Genomic DNA, 23,139 nt, shown 5'->3' with positions numbered 1-23,139 from the left:
TTTTTAAATCTCGTAAATAAGAATCGCAACGTACAATATTCAAATCGTGTGAATAAGAATCGCAACACGCAAATATGAAAAGCTATGTTTGATATTAAAATCGTATGAATAAGAATCGAGATATTAGCAGATTCCAGGCTTGGGACCTCTAAAAGGTTTGTCAAAAGCAGCGTCGTTTGAACTATGAAAATCGGATTTATCTGGAGGGCGGGTAAAAAATTCGGAAAATCTTATCTGCTGCGTGTAAAAGGGGAGAAAATAGCTAAAATAAGTAAAAATGAGAAAGGATTGGTAGCTATGTAGTTTGAATTTTCTGTTTCTCTTTGAAAATCGGTGAATTTTCTGAAAAAACGGAATATCTATAAAAAAAAGTGAAATTTTTAGAAAATCTGAATTTTTGATAAAAAAGCTGAAATTCAAGATATAAAAGTGAAAAAAGCGGAAATCCGCTAAAAAGCGGAAAAATCTCATCCCTGTTTCTTAGAGCCGGACACAGATCTTGGAGATCACAAGTAAAGATATTATGAAAATTATGCAATATTCTCTCTGTAAAAATAAGTTCGACTTTTTCTTGATATTAGAATTCAAACTTTACACAATTAACATATTATTTCTGTTCAAAAACAGTTCGAAAAATTTTCTTGGCCATAATATAATTAAAAAAAACTATTTTAAACTAATGAAAATATTTTACTAGCTGTTGTAAATGACACAATAAATACTTTATTTAAAAGTTTCAGTTAAAAATTATAGCATATATCAACACTTTTTGCTACATATTGATCGATAACAATAATTTGTAAAGTTGGGTTAAATTTAGAATCCTGATTTTAAAATATGCTGTTAATGGCAATTTGTTTATTCTTAATCATTAGGAAACAACAGCCTTAAACGCTAATTACTGAACCAAAATAATAATACAGGTTCATAATAATAATAGAAATTTTACAATTGTTTATGGATATTTAAATTTAAGAGAATATAATTTAAAAAAATACATAAATATTTAGAATAACTAGTACATTAAAAAATATGTTATGAAATAAGGAAAATTTTAACTATTAATTATTTATACTTTTCATTTAAGTTTTTATTTTCTTTGACTTTATCAGGGGTGATTGTGAGCACAAGTCAAAATTCCGGAAAGTTTCTTGAGTTACAAAAAGAAAACAAAAAAAAAAAAGTTTAAATTGAAAAATTAGAAAAAAATTTAAACAAGGTTTTTTTCCTTTTTCTCAATATTTCTTAGTTTACTTAAAATATAATTAAAATTTTACCCATACCTATGATGACCTGGAGAAGTAATTAAAATTTACAAATATGTCTTTCTTTCTTGAGTTTACAACTATTTACTGATAAAAAATGAATATTAATCATGAATATAAGCTTATCAAGTATCTCTCTGGCTCTTACAAACACATAAAATAAACTGTGTTTTTAAGTTCCACCTTTGAAAATTTGATTTCCGGAAATTTCTGTGGTCAATAATGTTTTGAAACGTCTGGACCTTCGATCTCCGGAAACTTCTGGATCACTGTTAGTGAAAAATCCGGATTTTTCCATCTTTTAATTTTTTGCCTACCTTTCTTTTTGAAGTAACGAGGCGGTTTCTATTTAGATGGCGAATTCTTATAAAAGTTCTAAAACAACGGAATAAACTGTGCCGAGAAGAACTTTTTTGTAAAGAAAATGGCAATTTTATTCTCGGCATTGCAGTAGAATTTAAAATTCTAATCGGCAAGCCAGCAAACACTTTCTCATATCATCTTCTTTCAAGAAATGCTTACTACATATTCCTGCATATTTTATATTAATTGGGCGATTTCGTTTGCAACATTGAAGCAATTCTTCACATTTACTTTAGGGAACACGTGGAAAATTACATATTTTCTTTTTGTGTTTCTATCAGAATTTTTGTAAGTTGCAATTGCGCAAACTAGCATTTCGTTAATAATTTTAAATTTTTGTAATCCACTACAAAAAACTAAGGAAAATCATTATAGAAAACAATGAATGTCTTGGAATATGTCACAAAAAGGAATGCTTCCATGTTAGTTAGAGCTAGTTAGACAGAACTTGAATTAAAAGTTCAAGCTTTGCGCCGCCGTGACATCAGTGGAAAACCGGAGGTTTGGCGCAGCAAGAGTTTCTTCAAACGAGTGAACCAGCTGTGGTTAAAAACACAGCCACAACTGATTAGCTTGACAATGTCATACAATACAAGTGTACAGATAAAAAAATTTTTTTCGAATACCGTAAAAAGGGTAAGCACTTTAATTTTTAAACTAAATAAGTGCTAAGATTGTACAAGAATTTAGAAAATATTAGTCTTTTGAAAATAAAAGCCTTTTCACCCAAGTGAGATGCTTTCAGTTTGGTTTTTTTATTTAGCCATCATAAGAACAATATTATGTAAAAATGTCAACAATTAAGTATATTTTTAGACAAAACATGACTTAAACCAATTTTAAAAAATGGCCATTAAAATATAGTCATGAATGTGTACATAATGTCAATATTGAAAGTTATCACCCCAACATCATTTGTTTGCAATTTATCAACAATTTTCACTTTTATGCAGTTTTTATCTACAGATCTAACACTATAAAGAAATATGACGGTATATTAATAATGATATTTTCCAATTGAAAGAAAGAATTTTATTCTATAAAAAAACATTTCTTAAATACTGATAAAAAATAAGAACTACTTTTGAGTAACGGCTAGTTAAATTTAATATTTAAGACCTGTTAAAGTCTTTGGAATTTTTTTAATTAAAAACTTAGCAAGTTATAAGCAAAACACATGAAAGAAAAAACTTTTAACGAAAAATATATCCATTTTCAAAGATATGAGCCATTTTAAGAAAATGCATTTGTGTATCGGATACAGTAAGGATGCAATTTTGTAAAAGTTACATATAAATTACAAATATTAACACTGAAAAATGCAAACACACGGTTTTAGTTTGAAGTTACAGAGCAATCCAATCTATCAAACATATAATTAAAAAATTTTTTAAACTGCGTTTGGACTATGGTGTGCAGTAAAATGAATTATATTGTATTTCTGGCCACTATATCTTAATTAGATTAATAGAAAACGCAATTAATGCTTTTTGCCCTGTCAGATTATCTTTTATCTACGATAATCTTTTGTAATTGTTCTTTTGATCTTATAAAATATTTATTTCTAATAATATATCATAATGATTTCTAGAACTTATAATTTGCTACTAGTTTATTTACCAGAAATATGTGAAAATGAATAAGTGAAACAATAATTTTATGATTATGTAATATTAAAATTAATAGTAAATCATTTACCAAAAGCTTCATTCTGTGTTTTTCAGAAACAATATGTTCAATGATATCAAAACTGGTGCAACAAGCACCACACAGGAAACACTTATATTGGTTTCCTGCACGACCTTGTATTTCATGTATATAATTAAGACCTAAAAAACAAAGTATTCATACATAAAATCAATATCATACAATTAGAATGCCTTATTTTACAATAAACTTAAAACAGAATATGCATTAACACAAAACAATTTAATAGCTAAAAATTCCATTTAAATTTGTTTTTCTTTTGTCTGTTTAAAATTTCCTTCAAGAGAATATGGTACACTAATTTTGTAAAAGTCAAACATAGTGAATGAAAAAAATATTTTTGATAAATTGATTTAATAAATTTAATTCAAATAAGTAAATAAATTTAAAAAAAGTAAAATTTAATTTAATTGATTCAGTAAAATTTGATTTAATTGATTCATACAAATTTTTAAAACTCAACAATAAGCATAAATTAATATTATCTTAATCGTGTACTTTTTAATACAAGGGCCATAATTAAGTTAAGCTCATTTTTATGAAAATAAGAATTTTTATATTTTCCTTTTATATATATTGGAAAGGCATTATTTTTCTGTTTTAGCAAATTTCTTAACTTTCATATAATATTTAAAAAGTGGTAAAAAAAAGTATAATTTTCCCTGCTTTTAAAAGCATTAAAAAATGGAGTAATTATAATTCATAAAATGCCATATTGATAAAGTTAATTAAGTTTAAAAACCAATGAATTCTAAGTTTATGTATACATTAAGATTATTTTATTGACATTCTTAACCTAATTTTTGCATATAAGATAAATAGAACATTTATTTTAAAATCATGTATGTTTAATTTTAAATGATCCCAAATATAACAAAATTAAATTTGTTTAAGTTTTTCAAAAACCCTTCAACAACTGTATAGTGGAAAACTAAAATTCAAAATTTTTCAGTTCCATTCTTATCCTGTGTTGGTGGGCGTGTGTTTCATTCAATCCTCAAAATACTTAATTATTATACTCTCCCTTTTTAAACAAAAGATAATATAGATATCAGTTAATTTCAAGCACTAAATTAGGTTTCCTGGATTGATATACAAAAGAACCCTTAAATGACAAGTCTATCATTAGGTTCATTGGTTATTCAGGTATTTTTCCCCATACTATACGAATAACAAATTCCACACAATGGCACTTTTTCGTCTATTGGTTGAATTAAAATGGGGCAAAATCAATTTGAATATAACAACAACTATACTTCAACATTTGAGACTAAATCAGAATAAAACAGAATCATACCAATTATAGGCTCTTGAATATCCAACAATTCATTCATTAACTTAGGCCTTTCTCCAGGGCAATGGATGTTTTTTATTTTGGAAATTTTTTCTAAAAAATAAAACAGTTCTTAAAAAAAAGAGAACCTATGAAATAAAAAGAGTTCACATTAGAGCATATTCTATCTTAATTGCAAAATTCACATTTTAATACTTAATAATCATATACCTGAATTTGGGTATCAATTCGCAGAACTGAATGAATTATGATGAATATAATTTAGTTCGTTGGTAAAGATACACTAAAACTTGACTTGGATCACCATAAAATAAATTTTAAGTGGTCGCTTTGACAAGCTATAGATCTAAAAATGGGTGGTATGTCATTTTGTTTTTTAGATTCGTGTTTTGGTCTCTTATTTTGAGACCAAATAGAATTTTCCTGCTAGTTTTGAGCATTAGACATACCCTGGCATTATGATTTGTCATTTAAATTTACTTAAACTTAAAAACCCTAATAGGGCTATGAAACTAGTGTGAATGTGTATAGACTAGTAATAGAGTAAAACTTTGATCAATTGTTTTTCAAGGGACCATTCCTTGCGAATGATAGATACGGGAAAACAACAAGTGCGAGTCAACATAAAATATCAAATAATGACTTAAAGAAGTATAAAAAGTAATAAAGAGGTATTAGATTTTTATACTTATAAATTTACGATAAGTAAAAAAGTTTCAATGAAAAAATTTACTTCCAGCAAAGTAAAAGAAATATGAGCAAACTTATTTATTTATGTAATATATATAAACATTTTAGTTTTAACACACTCTTTTCATTAAAACCCAAACAATAATTTTTCAACATTTGAAATTGATTTCTCTTCTTTTTCTGTAAACTAGTAAGAATACGGAAAGTTTCTCATTGCTCTGAAGATTTTAAGGCTTTCTGCAAATTTTGGAACTGACTGTGGTTCTGCTTCATCATCTTCATTGATATCACTTATTTAACTTTTGCAACCATGCAAAAGTTAAATAAGTTTTTTAACCAATATCATATAACAAGTTTCAACATTTTCATAAACATATTAAAAGTTATATTTGAGGTGTTTTCCGTAAAAAATCAACAAACTCATCATGATTAAAAAAAAATTTATAGTATCAAAGTTTAAAGAAGTGGAATTAACAAAATCATTAATCATAATTATAAAAAAATAAGTAATACCAGAATTGGATAAATTTTTATAAAATACTAGCTGAATACCCGTTCTTTGCACGAAGTGAATTACAAAAAAAAAAAAAAATCTATAAATCAGTACTGAGAAACACAATGCAATCATGCTCAGAATTGACAGGCATATACAGACACAATCAAAGAGCTTGATGGAAGAACTAGGTGAATAACATTTTTAAGAGAATTAATGAATTAGAGAAAATAACATAAAATCATTGCATCAATATGGGTATGTTTAATGTAACAGGACTGTTTTTGCTTTCACTTTTATCTTAACATAACTAATCCATATTAGTTTTTAGTAGGCTTGCAGGTTTATTTCAAATTAGGCAGTGGTAAATTAAATAAACCAAAGATTTACTAGTCCCACCTTCTGATAACTTGGTAATAAAATAATTCGGACAAATGCGTTCTTTTTTTTATTCTGAAAATGTCATTTACCTGGTTCTTCCACTTAGTTTTTCAATTAATATAGCTAAATAAATTTCAATTATTTTAAATTTAATGTTATATGTTGTAATCTTCGGCGGCTTAACGTTATTGAAGTAAGCAAAACTCGTTGTTTGTAATTCATCATACCATTGAAATAAAGATCAAATGCATTTAGCATCTCATGGCACATTGCTATTACTCGCGGCCAATTTATGATAGTAGCTAAATTAGTAAGTAATAAGTAATTTTATTAAAATAAGTAATAATAAGTAAATAAGTAATTTTATTAAGTGATTTTCTCAGGTACATATCCTTTTTGAGGGGCTGTGAAACACTTAATTCCAAAGTATCAGTATTTACAATGATTGGTGCAGTTTTAATAATCACCAAAAATATCAATATATTTTATACCTATATAGGTATATTTGGTACTTATTACATAACCCTTCAACATTTGAGTTTACACATATCTGTCAGTGGTAGCCAACTAAAGCCGAACTTATTCTTTTAAAAATAATATTAGAACTTAAAATGGCTTTTGGAGCATGACCATTTCTCTATATGACTTTTAATTTACTGTTAAAATATTTATAAGTAGTGGTGGAAAAAAGTTCTTTTAATACGAATTCATTAAAATATTAAGACACTATCTTAGCTACCACTGAAAAAAATATTTTCTGAAACTACAGAAAACCCATTGTAGAATTTTTATCAAAACCAATTCGCCAATTACTCAATATTAATTAAGCATTAATGTCAATAATAATATGCAGATTTTTTACGGTTACCCAAAATGCGAATAAGTATCTTTTCTACTTATTTTTGCGTTTTAGTACAGAAGTTGCATTTTTTATTTCAATTAATACATATTACCAACATTAAAAAAAATTAAGCACCAATGTCACTAATGATAGTATGACGATTTCTTACGGCTCTTCTAGACAAATAAATACCTTTTGTTAGTAAATAGCTTATTTCTTTTATTTCACTATGCATATATTATATTAATTAATAAATCTTCATTGGCACTGATTTTTTTATATTTTTCCTAAATGAATTAAAACCACTTTCCCATTATTTTTGCTTTTGAATACATAAATATTTTTCCCCATTCCGTTACCATTGGTTTTGAATAAGTAATTTTTTAAAAACATGTTTAAAAGAATTGAAGTAAATAAATAAAAGTGTGTAGTATCAGACAAAGTATAAATTTGGTGACCTAGACCATGCATGCTACCACGTAATATTGATTAAATTTATCAGACTTAACAAATATAAAATAAATACATGCAATAAACTATTTTTGGATCAAATAGAGCTATAAGCTAGCAGTTATCACTGATGTTATCTTTAAAATATGTTAAAAATTGAGTTGTTAAACTTAAAACCATCAGAAAATTCCATTCCATTCGCTAATGCTTAACCAATCAGAAAATTCCATTTAGTTTTTCTCATCCCGCTCGAATGGTTTGTCATAGGATTTTCTAATGTCGACAGTGACCTTCCTCGTGCTTTGTACTATCTGTATACCAAGTTTCATATTTTTCGGTCAGTTGGTTTAAGAGTCCATAAAGGACACACAGAAATTCATTTTTATATACATAGATAATTTGTTATATAGAACAATTTTAAGCCTAATATTAGTGATAAAGCGCGCACCATCATTATACTACTAATATATACTTCAAGAATTTCCTAAGATAATTGAGAATTTCTCTCAGAATTCCAGGTTTTCTATGCTATTTCAAATTCTCTAAGAATTTCAGATTTTATTCTGTTTCCCGACTAGAATAGCCATATTGATGATTGATGCTCTTAGTAAAAAATGAAAGGTTTATGTTGAAATTGAGAGAAACAAATAGGGATGGTGATTTTCAAAGAAATCCAAATGAATGGATTAACTTAAGTATTTCATGTATCTGTTATTGGATTAGATATTTTATAAAATTAAGGGAAGATCTTCTGTTAGTCATTTTATCTCAAAAGAAAAATTATGATACAATTAAATCAGACTGGAAAGGGAAAAATCTAATTTTTATGTAATTACACTACATGTTTGCGTACATGTACATACAATCTTTAAGATCGTTGAATAATTTAAGTATACTGTTTTTGTTCCATCTCACTGGCAATGCTAATTAAAAATATGCAAAATAATATGTTATAAACACATAAACACCTTGTATAATAATACTCATGCATATTTATGTTGCGTTTAAAATTGAAATTTTAGGCAATTTTTAGAATCATTAACTGAAATCATAAGTTCTCAGAACAAAAGTGAATTTGATAGTCAGAGGGGGACACACACATTTACTATTAAAATCTACATGTGAGATGAGCTAAACATTTTCATAAATCTATTATTTATTTAAAATGCTTTATTTTAGTCAGTGAATATTTTGCCTAATCCTAAATAACTAAGCATTCTACAAATAGATTGCTGATCCTCATAAACTTCACAAATTTAAGGTGCTACATTAATAATTTTTTTAACATCTGATAGAATTGCACAAATTATGACAACTTTCCTAAACTGTAATAAAGTACCTTTCTTCCTAGAACCTGCACTTCCTTTTTGCTAATTTCACTTGTTTTCACTTTATTCCTAACTTTTATTAAGTTATGCTTATTTGTTTGAAATAAAAAATATGTATATTTTTTCTATAAATGAGTAATAAAGTAACACTGATTAATTTTATATTATATAAGGTAAATTTTCAGTATTATTTTGATCATGTTTAGCATATCATAAAACTCATTAAGTAGGCACAATATCACGTGAAATAGAAATGAGAAGAGTCAAGTGTGATTAGTATTATATTGGTAATATATATCATTTTGATAATATTTTTCAAGGATGAGCTTATTAATTACTTACTATATGGCTTAATTTATTACAAAAGTTGTAGCATTTTTAAGCGTTTCAGCTGGCCTGACGTTTTTTATTTATAAACAAATTTCAGAGGACAATAAAAAAAATAAGAGTTTAAGAGCTCTGAATTTGCTTGTACAAAACACTGACATATTGGTATTAATCACGTAATCAGTGACATCATTGGGTAAATTTAGAGAATGTTCTAATATATATATTTATTAGAAATAGAAATTTAAATAATTTTAAGGTTCATTATTAAATGTAGTTTACATTAAATTACATGGACTATGGAAAGCATAAGTAAAAAAAGATACTTACCACTAGGACCTTTCTTTTTATTCTAGAACATAGAAAATAACTTGTATTTTAGATCAATAAACAGGAATGTAACATGAATGAACAGGACATATGAAATTATCAAAATTATTTTTCACAAAAAAAACATTGTAAATGCTTATAAACATAAATAAAAAGTGTAAATTATTCATACTTTCATTCAAAACAGGTTAAACATGTTTGCATCTACTTCCCAGTGCCATCATTCAGTTTACTTCATGCAGAGTTAATTTTTTCTGCCAAGAATTGCAAAAATAATTCCATTTGAAAATAGGTTCCCCTTAATAAGCCTGTCAATTGAACCGGTTTTTTTTTAAAATTCCTTACAGCTAGAAAGCTGACTCATTTTTAAGGATAGATGATAACTGTTTCTTTTTTTTTTTTAAAAAAAACTTAGTTGATAAATGGTTTTATTTTTAAACTTTTAAGTATATTGTTTTTTAACCCTGATAGAAATATAGGAACAACAATAAATGAAGATTTTGATTGAAGTTATTGAGACATTTTCGATATCATATGAAATTGTTTTAATATAATATAAAACTAATTTAAATAAATTTTGTTCAAAAATATTTGAATAAGTAGTTTTTGCTTTGAATTCAAAAAGTTGCATAAAATTAGACTGATATCAAAAGTTTATGAAGAAGAAAAAAATTAACTAGTAATTCATATAAGATCATAGATCTTAGTATAAAAAAGAAAGATTTTTAAAATAAATTTCTTTTAAAAGAACGTTTAAGGTATCCGTACACGTTGAAAAAGTGAATTTTAGCCTAAAATGACAATTTTCTTTTATTTTATATTACGAATCTCCGTTTATTCTAGTTTTCAAAACAGTTTAAATTTTAACTGTGCGTCAATTAGAACAAAAGTTATGATTAAAAGAATATTAGTCGATGACTAAAAAATTAAACCGGAAGTGGGACAAAAACAGTTATATTTATCTTTATTTTGGGATAATTATCTTTCTTTGACTTAAATAATTATTATTTTAATGTTGCTAGAAATGAACCTCTCAATTTATCATTTATATTAGTAGCTTTAATGGCATTATTTGGAAATTTGTCCCTAAGGAGGTGTTCGTTGAATTGCAAACATTACAATTTGGTGTGTATTTGGCTGTTATTCAGTTTAATAAGGTTTTCTGGGACTGAAAAGCATACTCGACATAGTTGGAGTCAGCCGTGGCAATAAAACTTTAAAAGATTTTACAGAACTTGATTTTGAGTGTGTGTATTAGTCTCAACGCCATTCATTAACTAATGTAAAAATTGTCAGAAAAAAAATAGGGTTGCAAAAAAACAAAAAATTTGTAAAATTGAGAAAAAGGAAGGTATCACATACAAATCGCGAGAATTTCTGAAGTATTGAAGCATTTTTAAAATAGAAATGATATAATTTATACTTTAAATGCCTTTTTCTCAGAATGTAATTTCACGCAAAAATAGTAACTTTCAAAATTCATTATTAAAAAAGTTGTTGATATATTTCAATAAAAATTTGTATGTGTGTTATATATAATGTTTTCTAGTGCTTGTGCTACAATTGATTAAAAATACTTAATAGTTTTTTATTATTGGTCTAAAATGTGAAATACGACGTAAAAAATTTGACAAAAAGCTCATAAAAAGTTTTCAATTCTCTATAAAAAATTTAATTTTCCAAATATTTTTATGATTGTAGTCAAATCACTAGACAAAATTCAGCTCTTTATTTTGATAATAACACTTTTTTGATACAATAATTTTGGTGAAGTATATCCTTTCACAAGTTTTATGAAAAAAATATCATTTTTTTCTTGTTATTTAGCTTTTAAAAACAAAATATAATATAAATGTCTAATTTCTCTTATTTAATATTAGTTTTTACATATAATAAATATAAAAACATAATTAAAGTGTTCTGAAACTTAATATTTTAAAAAAAATCCTCCGAACGTGTTCGGATACCTTAATAACTCACCAAGTGTTATTTCAAAGGACTTTCTGTTCATGTTTTCTGTAATTTCAGGATTATTATTAACGTCTATTCAAGTAAATAATAAAAATTATTCCATATCTTTAAAGAAAAAAATGAATTATTTAAACTGAAATGAGAAAAGCTGGAGGAAAAAAAAAGGAAAAAGAGTGAGAAAAAGAGGGGAACTTTTTTAGTTTCGGAAATTTTAAAAACAAATTTATCCACTTCATATTTTTGAGACACTATTTAATACTTTTTGAAACATTAAAATTTTTATTTAAATTATGTAAAAAGAGGAAGAAATGGAAGAGAAAGAAACACATTGCAAATCAGACATATAAGGTATTTTTTTCGTTGTAGGAAATGTAGTCTCATTCAGAAATATGATAATAGAAAGAAGGGGTAATTTTTTTGCTAAACCACTCTGGTTTGAAAAAGAAAATTCAGAAAACCTTGACCTACACTAGACTGTAGTGCTGAAGAGAAAGTAAAATAGATTAGGTTATCGACAGAATTCAGTCAGATAACTTAAAACTCAAAAGTAAATCAATCAAAATACCAAACTTTTTGGACTAAATACAAGATATTGTGAAAGAAAGTCTGTACTTTTTTGGACTAAGTACAAGTACTAACTTTTAAATGTCGCCTTCCTCTGACATGAGCCTCCCACATCTGTTCATTATTCATATGAGAATCGCAAACCTAAAAAAAGTATGACTATGTAATACAGTAAAATTGTATTTAGATGATTCTAGGCATAATCAACAGAATGTAATCTTTGATGCTAATTCATAAAAAACAGTTATATGAGACTTAAAAACAATATCAAATGCAATTTTAAGAAAAAACGCTTTGATTCTTCTGAAAAAGAGTATCTTTAACATAATTTATTCCTCACGCAGCAAACATATTTCATTTTTCCCTACAGATTTGGATCTTTAACTCCAAAGAGATGGAGAAGCAGGGAGCTTGGAAGATATGATTTTGAAACTTTTTAAGATTTTTAACCATATTTCTGAATTAATTTGAAAAATCAAAAAAGTTTTTGCATCTAATTTTAAAATTTATTCACTCAAAGTAGGAATAATTTTAAAGACTCACCACTCAGAGGGAAAAGCAAATAATATTAATAATTATTGAATTTAAACCTCAAAAAGTAATGCAAGTAGGTAAATTTATAGTATGCTCTTCTTTTATATATTGCGAAAGCATGATAAAACTGATATTCTTATGAAGAGAAGAGTGCAACTGGAAATGTGACTTTCTTTGTGTAAAACAGACAATAGATTAATATAAAGATTGAAAACGTTTTGATTACTATGTTGAAAAATATACCATCTAATACAATGCAATTTTAAATGTCAAAACAAAACATTTTTTTGAAAAAGAATAAAAAGAGTTTTTGTAATCTTCTTTAAAGGAAGGTTTATGCACAAAAGTATCCTGCTTGTTATAGTAATTTCAAATAAATACCTAAAATTTCAATTTTGTTCACTACTGAAATATAGGTAAAAATGATGCACTTGATTCCTAATAAATAATTTCATGTTTTTGTTATTTTTGTTTAAGAATTAAATACATGCTATATAAATTTTAAAAGACTAACAAAGGAAGTATTTTTATTGACTGAAATGTCAAAATATTTCGATTTTTAATATCTCGAATTTTCAGCATTATGAAATTCTGAGTTGATGCACCTGAGGTCATAATATCCAGATTTGACAGAAAATCAAAAACTTTACAATGAAATAAATTTCTCTTAAATTTTAGACTAAATCATTTAAAATAACATAGTTCAGAGAATATAAAAATTACTTATACTTGGCAATACCAATCCAAACTTTTACAAATGCTATTAAATTATATAATAAAACAATAATTTGTTATTAAAAATTATCTTAGGGTAAAACAAGTTTTATAAATTAGTGCAATACAAGAAATTTATTCCAGAAAAATGCCAAATTATACAAAAAAGTAAATATCTGTATCTCAGTAAATCAGTTGGAGACTAAAAGATACTTTAATTAAGAGAAAATATCTTTTGATGTTCTTTAAAATATAGACAAACGTTTATATACTTTACAATCTTCTAAAAAAAAACTAAATAAAACAATGATCGAAATCTAATAAAAAACTTTCAAACAAAATCACAACTATAGACCCATTTAAAGTCTTAAAAACAGAAATTCTCATTTCTCTCAACAACGCTTATTTTCAACAAAGCAAACCAGTTTTATCCTGGTTAATAAGAAGGGAAATGGTGAATTAAAGATAAACATTCTCCTGAATTGGCACATATGCAACAGTCTCAAAGTTTGTTTTTAATAAGAAACCCATTTTTTGCAAATTTAAACTTCAATAATTTAGGAACGAATATTAAGAAGAATATTCCAAATCAAAAGAAGTTCATAAAACGTTAAATTAGTGTTTTGCATGCCGAAATGCTACTCCAGCATCCAGAACACTTTTTTAAACTAAGATTTCTTTACTAATTCCCTCTTTAAATTCTAGGATACTATTTAAAAAACATTATATTACCATCACATCCCTCATAGTGCACCAAAGAAAAATCAGGACAACATTTTACAAAAAAATGAGGAAATTTTGTGGTACAGTGTATACCAGATAAGGTGAATGACTTAAAAAAAAAAGCATAGTTTACTCTACTTAAGGCAAATTTTATAGCAAAAGAATATTTATTAATCGAGCACTGAACAACTCACAACAGTTTAAGATCAATATAGAACTTTTTTTTACAGTTCTCTTCTTATTAAAAAAAATAGAGTCAGTATCAATTATTATTTTTTCATACCAATATATAATTAATATTTGTAATAAAGCTAAAGACTTTTTAAATAATTCTGAAGTAGGATTTAAACAATTTCGAAGCAAAAAAAATTGTGATTATGCCACTCATTTTTGCTTAAAAGTAATGTATTGAATAATCCTTCATTTCACCATTTAAAAATTCTATGAATACCGAATTGTTGATTAGGATTGATCACTTTTAAAACCAGATGAAAGAGACTAAACAGTAATTGTGAAACTGCACGACTCAACCCTGTAAGATTCATTACTCCATTGACTGAGAATAATAAATAAAACACTGACTCCTAAAACCAACTAAAAAAACTTGATAATGTAAATTGCGAATTAAATTGTTCTCTTTTAATTCACTGGATTGGAGCCTAGTTGGCTCAGGGAATAGAGCGTTCGCCTTCCACTGAGGTGAACCAGGTTCAAATCCCAGAAATGGCTGATTGATATGAGCTCTGCTTGCATTGACTACAGTTCTGATGTAAAAATAACCTTAGTGGGAGTCGGATCATGGGTTAGAATGCCCTTGTTATTATAGCTAACCATAATTAGTTCCATCAATAAGTCTTCCATGAAGGTTAGTTTGTCCCAATGCTTGATCCAGGAGTTTCTTAATTGTTTATGTTGGGTTCAAAATTACAAAGCTACAGAGTTGAACATTGATAGTTGTAAAGTCAGATTTGGGTTGGCTATTCAAGGCTAGTGACAAAATAGAATAAAATTGATTGAATGCCCAAAAGGTTTGAAACAATGAATCCTGTGGGTAAGACTACAAGCTGAACCACATACAAATTAGTGAATTATTAACATGTTTAAACAATCAAATATTGAAATTTTTAGAAGCATTAAAAACAAAAATACAAGATATTGACTGAGAATCTTTCAATTGAAATGGATTATTTAAAGTTTGCTATTGTATTAAAAAAAAAAATAAAAAATAAAAGATTTTGAACACACATAAGGATTTGGAATATCAGGACAAATAAGTACAATAGATTATTTATCAGGAAAACTATGACCTCTGCAATTATTTCAGTCCAAAGTATAACAAATACTTAAAAAACTTACAGTGCAATGGAAATCATTCATTGATGTATCTAAATCATCTGTGACAAGAGAATCTGCCCGATTTTTTCCTAGTGAAAAAAAGATATAGCAACCATAAAAATACACACTTTGTTAAATACATGTTGTTGAATATCAACAATATATTTACTTTACATCTAAAAATTGAAAAATAGTTGTTTTTAAAACATATCTTAACCTTAATTGAAATCAATAAACTGGATTGGCAAAATACTGCAAAGAAGATAAAAACTAAAAGGAAACGAAATTTTTAGATAATTCATCATCTAGCAACAGATTCAGATTATTCAACAATTATAGAATGTTTGAATTTATAATTTAGATGGCAATTTCTTTATCAAATTCATATTGTTTAATAAGATACTATTTTTAAGTTAAGAAAAATAGTCCCTATTATAAAAACGAAATATAATTGCATAATACATACAGAGTTGCGACTGAAATAGAATAAAACTTTGACTTTTCCAAGTTTATACATAATTTAAAAAAATTCCAGTATAATATCGCAATATGTACTGATAGCACCGTAGTCAATATATACAGTAAATCACACAAAAAACTAGGATTTGTAATTTATAAATTACATTATAACACTACAATACAGAGCAAAAATGGCATTAAAGGCAATAGAAATATGTCACATAAAAAAGAAAAAAAAATATTTTTTAAAAAATATTTTAAAAAAACTAAATTATCTTGCGAGAGAAACTAATAAATATATAAACATTCTGAATTCAATAGTAATTAAAATCTTATTTAATCAACTAAATAAAATAATATTTCAAAAAATAAAATATGATAAAAAAAATATCAAAAACCACGTAGGCTTACAAAAAAATGGAATAAAAAATAGTAATTGCTAAAAAACTGAAAGTTCTTAATTAAAATATTTTTAGGACAATAATTTCTATTTTTCACTAAAATGGACCCTAAAAATAAAACCTTGATTGAAACTAGGATATTATAGTAGTGCTTAATAATTTCCGTCAACATTCCCTTACTTCATGTGAGTTCTTATGAACAAGTTTAACCAAATTCATTTATCAAGTCTTGGTATTAGAGGATTAAGGGATTTAACAATAAAAACATTAGTAATCTTTAAGAGATTATAAAACACCATTTATCCAACTAAATTTTTAAATCAAAAATAAGAATACACAATCTGAATCACATCCACTCTTATACTTGTTATGGACTGTAGCAACCAAAAACGCTTTCCTGTTAAAAGAATTTTAAGTCACAAAATCATGCCATATTACGGTTCTGTGAAATTTGGCTCTGTACCAAATGGATGAAAATGAAACTTTTGCAAACAAGTTCTATGGGAAATGTTTTTGGAAAGTTTGCATGCTTAGCGCTAGCCAAATCAAACCCCCTGATTTTTGGATAGTTTCCAAATTTTCCCGATATTCCAAGTAGCCTAGTAACATGGTACGTATCAAAAATAAAGGAAAGAAATTTATAATGAAATATCAAGACTTATCTGGCTACTTATGACGCAGCGATATTTCACAATGAGTTAATGTCAGATTTTAATAAATGTATAAAAGTAGTTTTATAATATCTTAAGGGTGAATGAACCTATCAATATTACATTTATTGGAGTGCAGAAAGTGTTAAATTAAAAAATTACAGAGCTAAGCAATTTTTATTTTCATGATAGCTATACACCAAATCTTTATAATCGTATATGCTTTAGGAATCGCAACACTACTTATGAACACTAGTTTTGAATTGAACAATATGATTTTACGATATGGTAATAATGAAAAAAATATTAGATATTTAAATTTGATTAAAATGGTTAGTTAGATTGATCACTTACTTCTGTGATTATAACCAGAAACCTGCACCTAAATGAAAAAATATACTCATAAATATTTTAAAAACAGACACAATTTTTTATTTTTATTTTGTTATGATAGCATGTGTTAGATGTTTATAGAATTTTTTATGAATAAACAGCATAAATAAATACAAAAGTATTTATAAATCTTTATAACAATATGAAGATTTATAAATATGCACACAAATTTATAATTATTAGGTTAAAGATACATGCCCCATTTTCCTGAATCAAATATTAAAGATCACTGTAATTAATGTAGTAATAGGTCACTAATATAAGTGCATATTACATTATAATTTATTTTTTTTTGAAAGACATGAAAATTGGGCTAAACTATTATTTCAACAGTGATAAATAGTAATAGTAACTTAATGAATAGTTATAGTAACTGAAATAGTAATTTAACTTTTCCCCAGACCATTTAATTTAATTTTCCTAATTTTTGTAACTAGTGCTTAAGTTTTGTAATCAATTTAGTTAAGAGATATTCATATACAAAATCAAGTTGCATATTAGATTTAAAAATAAACTTTTTCTAATATATATTATTATTTTTATTTTTTTAAAATTTGAATTATTAAATACTTCTAACTACTGAATTTTTGCTTTTTTGAGTATTTTAATAAATTTCCTGACATTTTCTTGTTCTATGGTCACCTTGAAAAATTAATTTTTGACAGTATTAAAATTATGTATAGTAATTTACACTTTCAACAAAACAAAATTTTTTGTCAAAACTATAATTTTAAATTATTAAGACTACATATCTAAATTATTATGAAACTAAATTATTTTTTGAACTATTATAAATACGTGTAGTTAATTTTTCCTACCTCAGAGCAGCATGATGAACAACGACAATTGCCTCTGAAATGACAGGAAAGAATTTTAGACATTAACAATATTCTAAAGCATTGCATCCTAAGTAATTGTTTTATAAACCACAAACAAAAACAATATGCTCAATACTTTTAAATGTTCACAGACATATTTAATAAGTAAAAATTAGGCACTTGGGTTCCTTACATTTATCTATGTTTCTGTAATAAAGAAATTAATAAGTTAGCCCACACGATGTAACAAATTTGATGCCATGTATTTACTATATAGGGTTTATACTCAATTTCTTTAGTTTTCAAAAACATAATACCATATGAAATATTTTGATGTGGTGATAAAACAGACAACAGTGCGATAAATTGTTTATTTAAACAAACTATATGACACTGTTGTTTTAATTATGCTTATTAATTAGTTGCATAATTTAGTTCTTTACTTCAGTTTTAATGTTTAAAAAATTAGAAGAGACAACAGTGTTTTAATGAAAACAGCAAAAAAACAAAACCAATGGACTTAGGCTTAAAATACTGATGAAAAGGAGTGTTATACATAAGTCTTCCTAGGATAAGATGCTTCAATTCAATCATGTCTATCTCTTAACTGACAAATTTACAATTGTATAAGTAGGAAAATTTTTAATTTTTGGAATAGCCTACTTTTATGCTATTTAATATAAATGACATTTTCCATTGATTAAACTTATCCTTCTGTAACAACCTTAAGTTTAACATTCTCTCTAACAGTTATTTTCACATTCTTATTTTTTACTTTGGTTCTCATGCATTTTTCAAGTTTGTGGTAGACAAAAGATTTAGAGCTATTGTGTCTGAAAACATTGAAATTTAGAATTATAAAGTACATGTTGCATTTTTTAGAACTTAATTTTCAAAAAGCGAAGATTTAGAGCATACTGTTTAAAGAGAGATATTCCAATTTATTTTATAAAAGATGATTTTTAACAAAAGCAGATGGGATTCTATGTCAGGCAAAACTTCGAAATGATATACTGCACCACTGAAGAATAAGAATTCAGTCAATTAAATATATTATTTCTTTAACCCTTTATATCTCAACATCTCTGATTTTAATAAAAATTACTCATACATTAGAATACATCATTCTAAGCATGTAAAAAATAATAAAAAAATTTACAACATAAAATAAGAAAAATTATTGGGAAAAAATTGATTGTGGCATTTCTGCACCCTTATGCAAAATGACAAAAAGTGCTTGTTGCATTCCTGCAACATTGTGAAAAATGGCACTAAGATTGAAAGATTCAAAAATTTTAATTCATATGAAAATTTTTAAAACAGTTGTTACTTTTGTTGTAACAAAGTCCTACACCACATTTCTCACAAATAGTTTGTGTAAATTCTTTGCATTTTGGGTATTTGCATCTGATTCTTTTGTTAGCCCAATTAGGCCAGTGCCCAATTTCATCTTGGCGCACTGGTTTTGGCCGACAATCGCCGAAATCGTCCTTCAAAATTTGTTGCGGCAAAGACATAGGCTTTTTGTGAATGTTGCAGATATGCAACACGGTGATATAAAGGGTTAAAATAGATATTAAATAAATAAACATAGAAGATAATAAAAAACGTTTTGTTCTTATAAATAATGCATGATCAGAGATTATAAAACAATTTGTCACAATAAACCAAGAATAATGAAAATTGAGAAACAAAAGTAGACAAAATAAATAAATAAATAAAACATCAATTCTCTCAAGGCAGAAGTTTCAAGATCCTAGCTCGGTCATCCAATTAACAGAACTCCAAAAACGCTTAAGAATAAAATAATGCACAAAATAAACTTAACAAATGGTTAATAAAATAAAATTCTACAAAATTGGATAAATAGTCAATATTTGAAGTAAAATAACTGAAAAAAATCAAGAAAAAGCACTGCTTAAAATTACAATAACTTTCTAAAATTATTTTTAATGCAGGACATGATTTTCCCAAACTACACAAATGTAAAATTGCTTTTTTTTTTCTTTTTTTTTTAACTAATGCAACATATTTTTATAATCACAATAATTGCCAGATTGTGAGTTGAATATCATGAATTTTTTTCTTGTGCTAGTTTTTTATTTTTAAAGGCTTAGGTAACAACAATTGCACAATTACTAAGAAACTATGATGAAGATGAGGAAACCAGTTTATAAAAAATATAAAAATTTCTAGTACGAAAATAGTTTCTTTTTCCTAGTATGAAAATAGGTTTTTCCAAATGCAAACTTGTAGGGTGCTAAAACTAATTTTCTGGAACTTTCAGGACCAGCTTAGCAGAAATTCTAGATATCTATTGTCTTCCTTTGTTTATAAGAAAAGATGGTAAAATATTTAAATTGACAAATGGGGTAAAGGGGCAAAAGGGTAAAAAGTTTCAGAACTCTTGGTTAATTAACATAACCTAGAAAATAAAAATAAAGTAAAATATAAGAAAATAATATCAGTTGATTACAAAAGCAAAAATTACCAAGTCAGAAAAATTATTTACAATTTTATTAATGTTTCACTTGAGTAAAAGGAAAAACTATAATTCCAAGTTTTAAAAAATCCTTACCTGTGTGGTGAATAGCTTCTTCTTCCTAATGGAATGTATAAAAAGAGACAAAACTAATTACCAAATTGGATAAGATGCTTAGAAGAAATGTCTACTTATAAATTAAGAATAAAAATTGAAAATACTTTTTACAGAAAACATTTGTAAATGATGTCAAGTTTCTACTACAGCGGATATAAAAGCAATATTTATAAGCAGTTCATTATTGCACTGACTATAAAAACAATAAGTTTAAACAGTTTATAAATTCAATCTCTTGTACAAAAATACTACTACAGTGTAAAGTCGCGTATCCGGAATCGGTGGGACTTCCAGAAGTCCGTATAATAGATTTTTCCGTATAATAGACCCCCAAGGTAAACAAAGCTTAAAATGATTTAATAAACGATCTGAATCTAAGAAGCAAAAAATAAATAAACGTTATTTTTAAGGGGAACAATGTTTTAGCATTAGAATATCTAAATCAAATATAAAATATTAGAAAAAAAATATTATTGCTGAAAATATGGAAAACGAAAAAAATTTAACAGTTATGAAAATATTAATCCGCCATTTTGAACTAGAACGATTCAAGCAGGAAGGGGAAATTCATGTCATTCTGGAACAAAGCTTAAAATGATCTAAATCTAAGAAGCAAAAAATAAATAAACATTATTTTTAAGGGGAATAATGTTTTAGTATTAGAATATCTAATCAATAAAATATGAAATATTAGAAAAAAAATATTATTGCTTAAAATATAGAAAACGAAAAAAAATTGACATATGAAAATAATAATCCGCCATTTTTAACTAGAATGATTCAAGCAAGAAAGGGAAATTCCCGTCATTCATTAAGGTGGGTAGGTGGAGGAGAAAAATTCATTTCCTCCTTATTTGTGAAAGAAAATAAGTGTAAAGAGGAGATCATTTAAGTTGAGGGTGGGGAAGTAACAAATTATTGTTTTCTCTCCAATCATTGGCTATCAATCAAGCATAAAGGCGGGGCACGCTGATCGGGTTCTCTTTATTTTTTCTTCTATGACTGAAAGAATCTGCTAAAGAAAGAATGTTACCCCCTTTTCCCCCCGCCTCCTAAATATTACATGGTATGGGGAAGAACGAATGTTTTGTTTCTCAAGGACGTGTATCCTTTTAGACCTATTCAAATTTTCCATTTTGACTCCCCCTCCACCTTAACGCTTGCCCCGTTTACCCTTTTCCACAGTATTTCTTCTTTCAATAAAAAGGTTCCAGGAAATGCCTCTTTTACTAGCCACCTGCATGGGAAAGGAGGGGGGAGGGGACTCAGTTGCGGTCTTTTGAAAACAAATCTCCCTCTTTTTCCTACATTCCAAGGGAGGAGCGTCACTAACGGTCACTCAATGGTCTTGGTAGATCTTCACTTCCCCTTTCTGGTGATTTATGGGTTCGATGCATAAATCAGAAGTTCAAAAAGAGAAATCAAGCTAGAAAAAGAGAAAATTTGTCAAAAGATTTTTTTTTTTTTTTTTTTTAAGGAAAGGGAAGATGGAGAGATGTTTATTTTGATTGTTAAAAAGTGTCCGGGAAATCGACCCTTCCGGGAAAGGGACGTCCGGATATGGGACGTTACACTGTACTTTATTTGCATCACAGCTGTACAATGAGTTATTAAGGACAGTTTGGAAAACATCCCTGAAGATAATCTGAAGACAATCTCGATCCTCTGCAGAGAGTTTCACTTTAGTTGTCTGATGACTTTCATGCAAAGTAAAGTGTGTTATGGTAGAACAGTTGAACGAAGACCGGCACTATGCACCCTCGGTTCAGTTCCCTCACAGGCACATTCAGGTAGTCACCCACCCCCTCACCAAATGCAATCGGTGATGTTTAACTTTGCTGATATATTGGGAATCATGTCTCACGATCATTTCACTAAGGGACATGTTTTTAAATAAGATAAAACTAAAATTGGCTGAAGTTAATTGGATAAAAAATTAAACTTGATTAATTATTAAAGCGATGAAAATAACCACAGTTTTTTTCATATTTTTTATAAGGAAGTATAGCAGAACCTAATTTTATAATCATACTAAAAAGTGTTACAATTTCATAATCAAATATAATTCCAATAAAGTCAATATATTATATCCAACAAATCCCAAATTAAATTTAAAAAATAGCATATAAATTTTAATAAAATGTAGTTGTGTATGAATACGTGAAGTAATCCTTAAACAATTTGGTGTATAGATATCAAAATTCTCTATAAAACTACAAATAGAAAAGCTGCTATTTTTTTTTAATAAAGTTGATGTGACAAACTTTTAATTAATACTATATTAATCACTTTCTTTTCGCTTTTTTGATATAAACATTTGCCTGTCAAACATTACAGAAGTTAAATTGAATTTGGAGTTCTTTTTATAGATATAAGCTAATATTTAACTAATATTTCTTTCAAAAACTTTAACTGATGCATTACTCAAAATTGGTTTTTACTCTAGTTTTTTAAAAAAAACTGTGGGTTTATTTTTTGAAAAATTTAAAACCTCGGACCAGCCAGTCGC

At 26.7% G+C, this 23,139-nt stretch overlaps 1 protein-coding gene across 4 annotated transcripts in view; it reads right to left on the bottom strand.

The window, feature by feature from the left end:
- The window catches only part of LOC107456925 (uncharacterized), a 58,331-nt gene that overhangs the window by 10,304 nt on the left and 24,888 nt on the right, over nt 1–23,139 (bottom strand). For 2 of the 4 annotated variants that reach the window (XM_043053330.2, XM_043053329.2), the window contains exons 11-18: nt 20,610–20,634; nt 18,032–18,065; nt 17,175–17,202; nt 15,332–15,399; nt 12,080–12,148; nt 9,470–9,491; nt 4,633–4,722; nt 3,327–3,457 (exon numbers count right to left, since the gene is read on the bottom strand). In XM_043053330.2, coding sequence (XP_042909264.1) covers nt 3,327–3,457; nt 4,633–4,722; nt 9,470–9,491; nt 12,080–12,148; nt 15,332–15,399; nt 17,175–17,202; nt 18,032–18,065; nt 20,610–20,634 — 467 coding nt within the window. The remainder of the gene's footprint in view (nt 1–3,326; nt 3,458–4,632; nt 4,723–9,469; nt 9,492–12,079; nt 12,149–15,331; nt 15,400–17,174; nt 17,203–18,031; nt 18,066–20,609; nt 20,635–23,139) is intronic. The other 2 variants (XM_071181600.1, XM_043053332.2) reach the window with 1 other exon arrangement.

This window comes from Parasteatoda tepidariorum, chromosome 6 (genome assembly GCF_043381705.1).
Source record: "Parasteatoda tepidariorum isolate YZ-2023 chromosome 6, CAS_Ptep_4.0, whole genome shotgun sequence".
Lineage (NCBI taxonomy): Eukaryota > Metazoa > Arthropoda > Arachnida > Araneae > Theridiidae > Parasteatoda > Parasteatoda tepidariorum.
The sequence above is the reverse complement of the archived record's forward strand: the minus strand, read 5'-3'. Positions and strand labels throughout refer to the sequence as shown.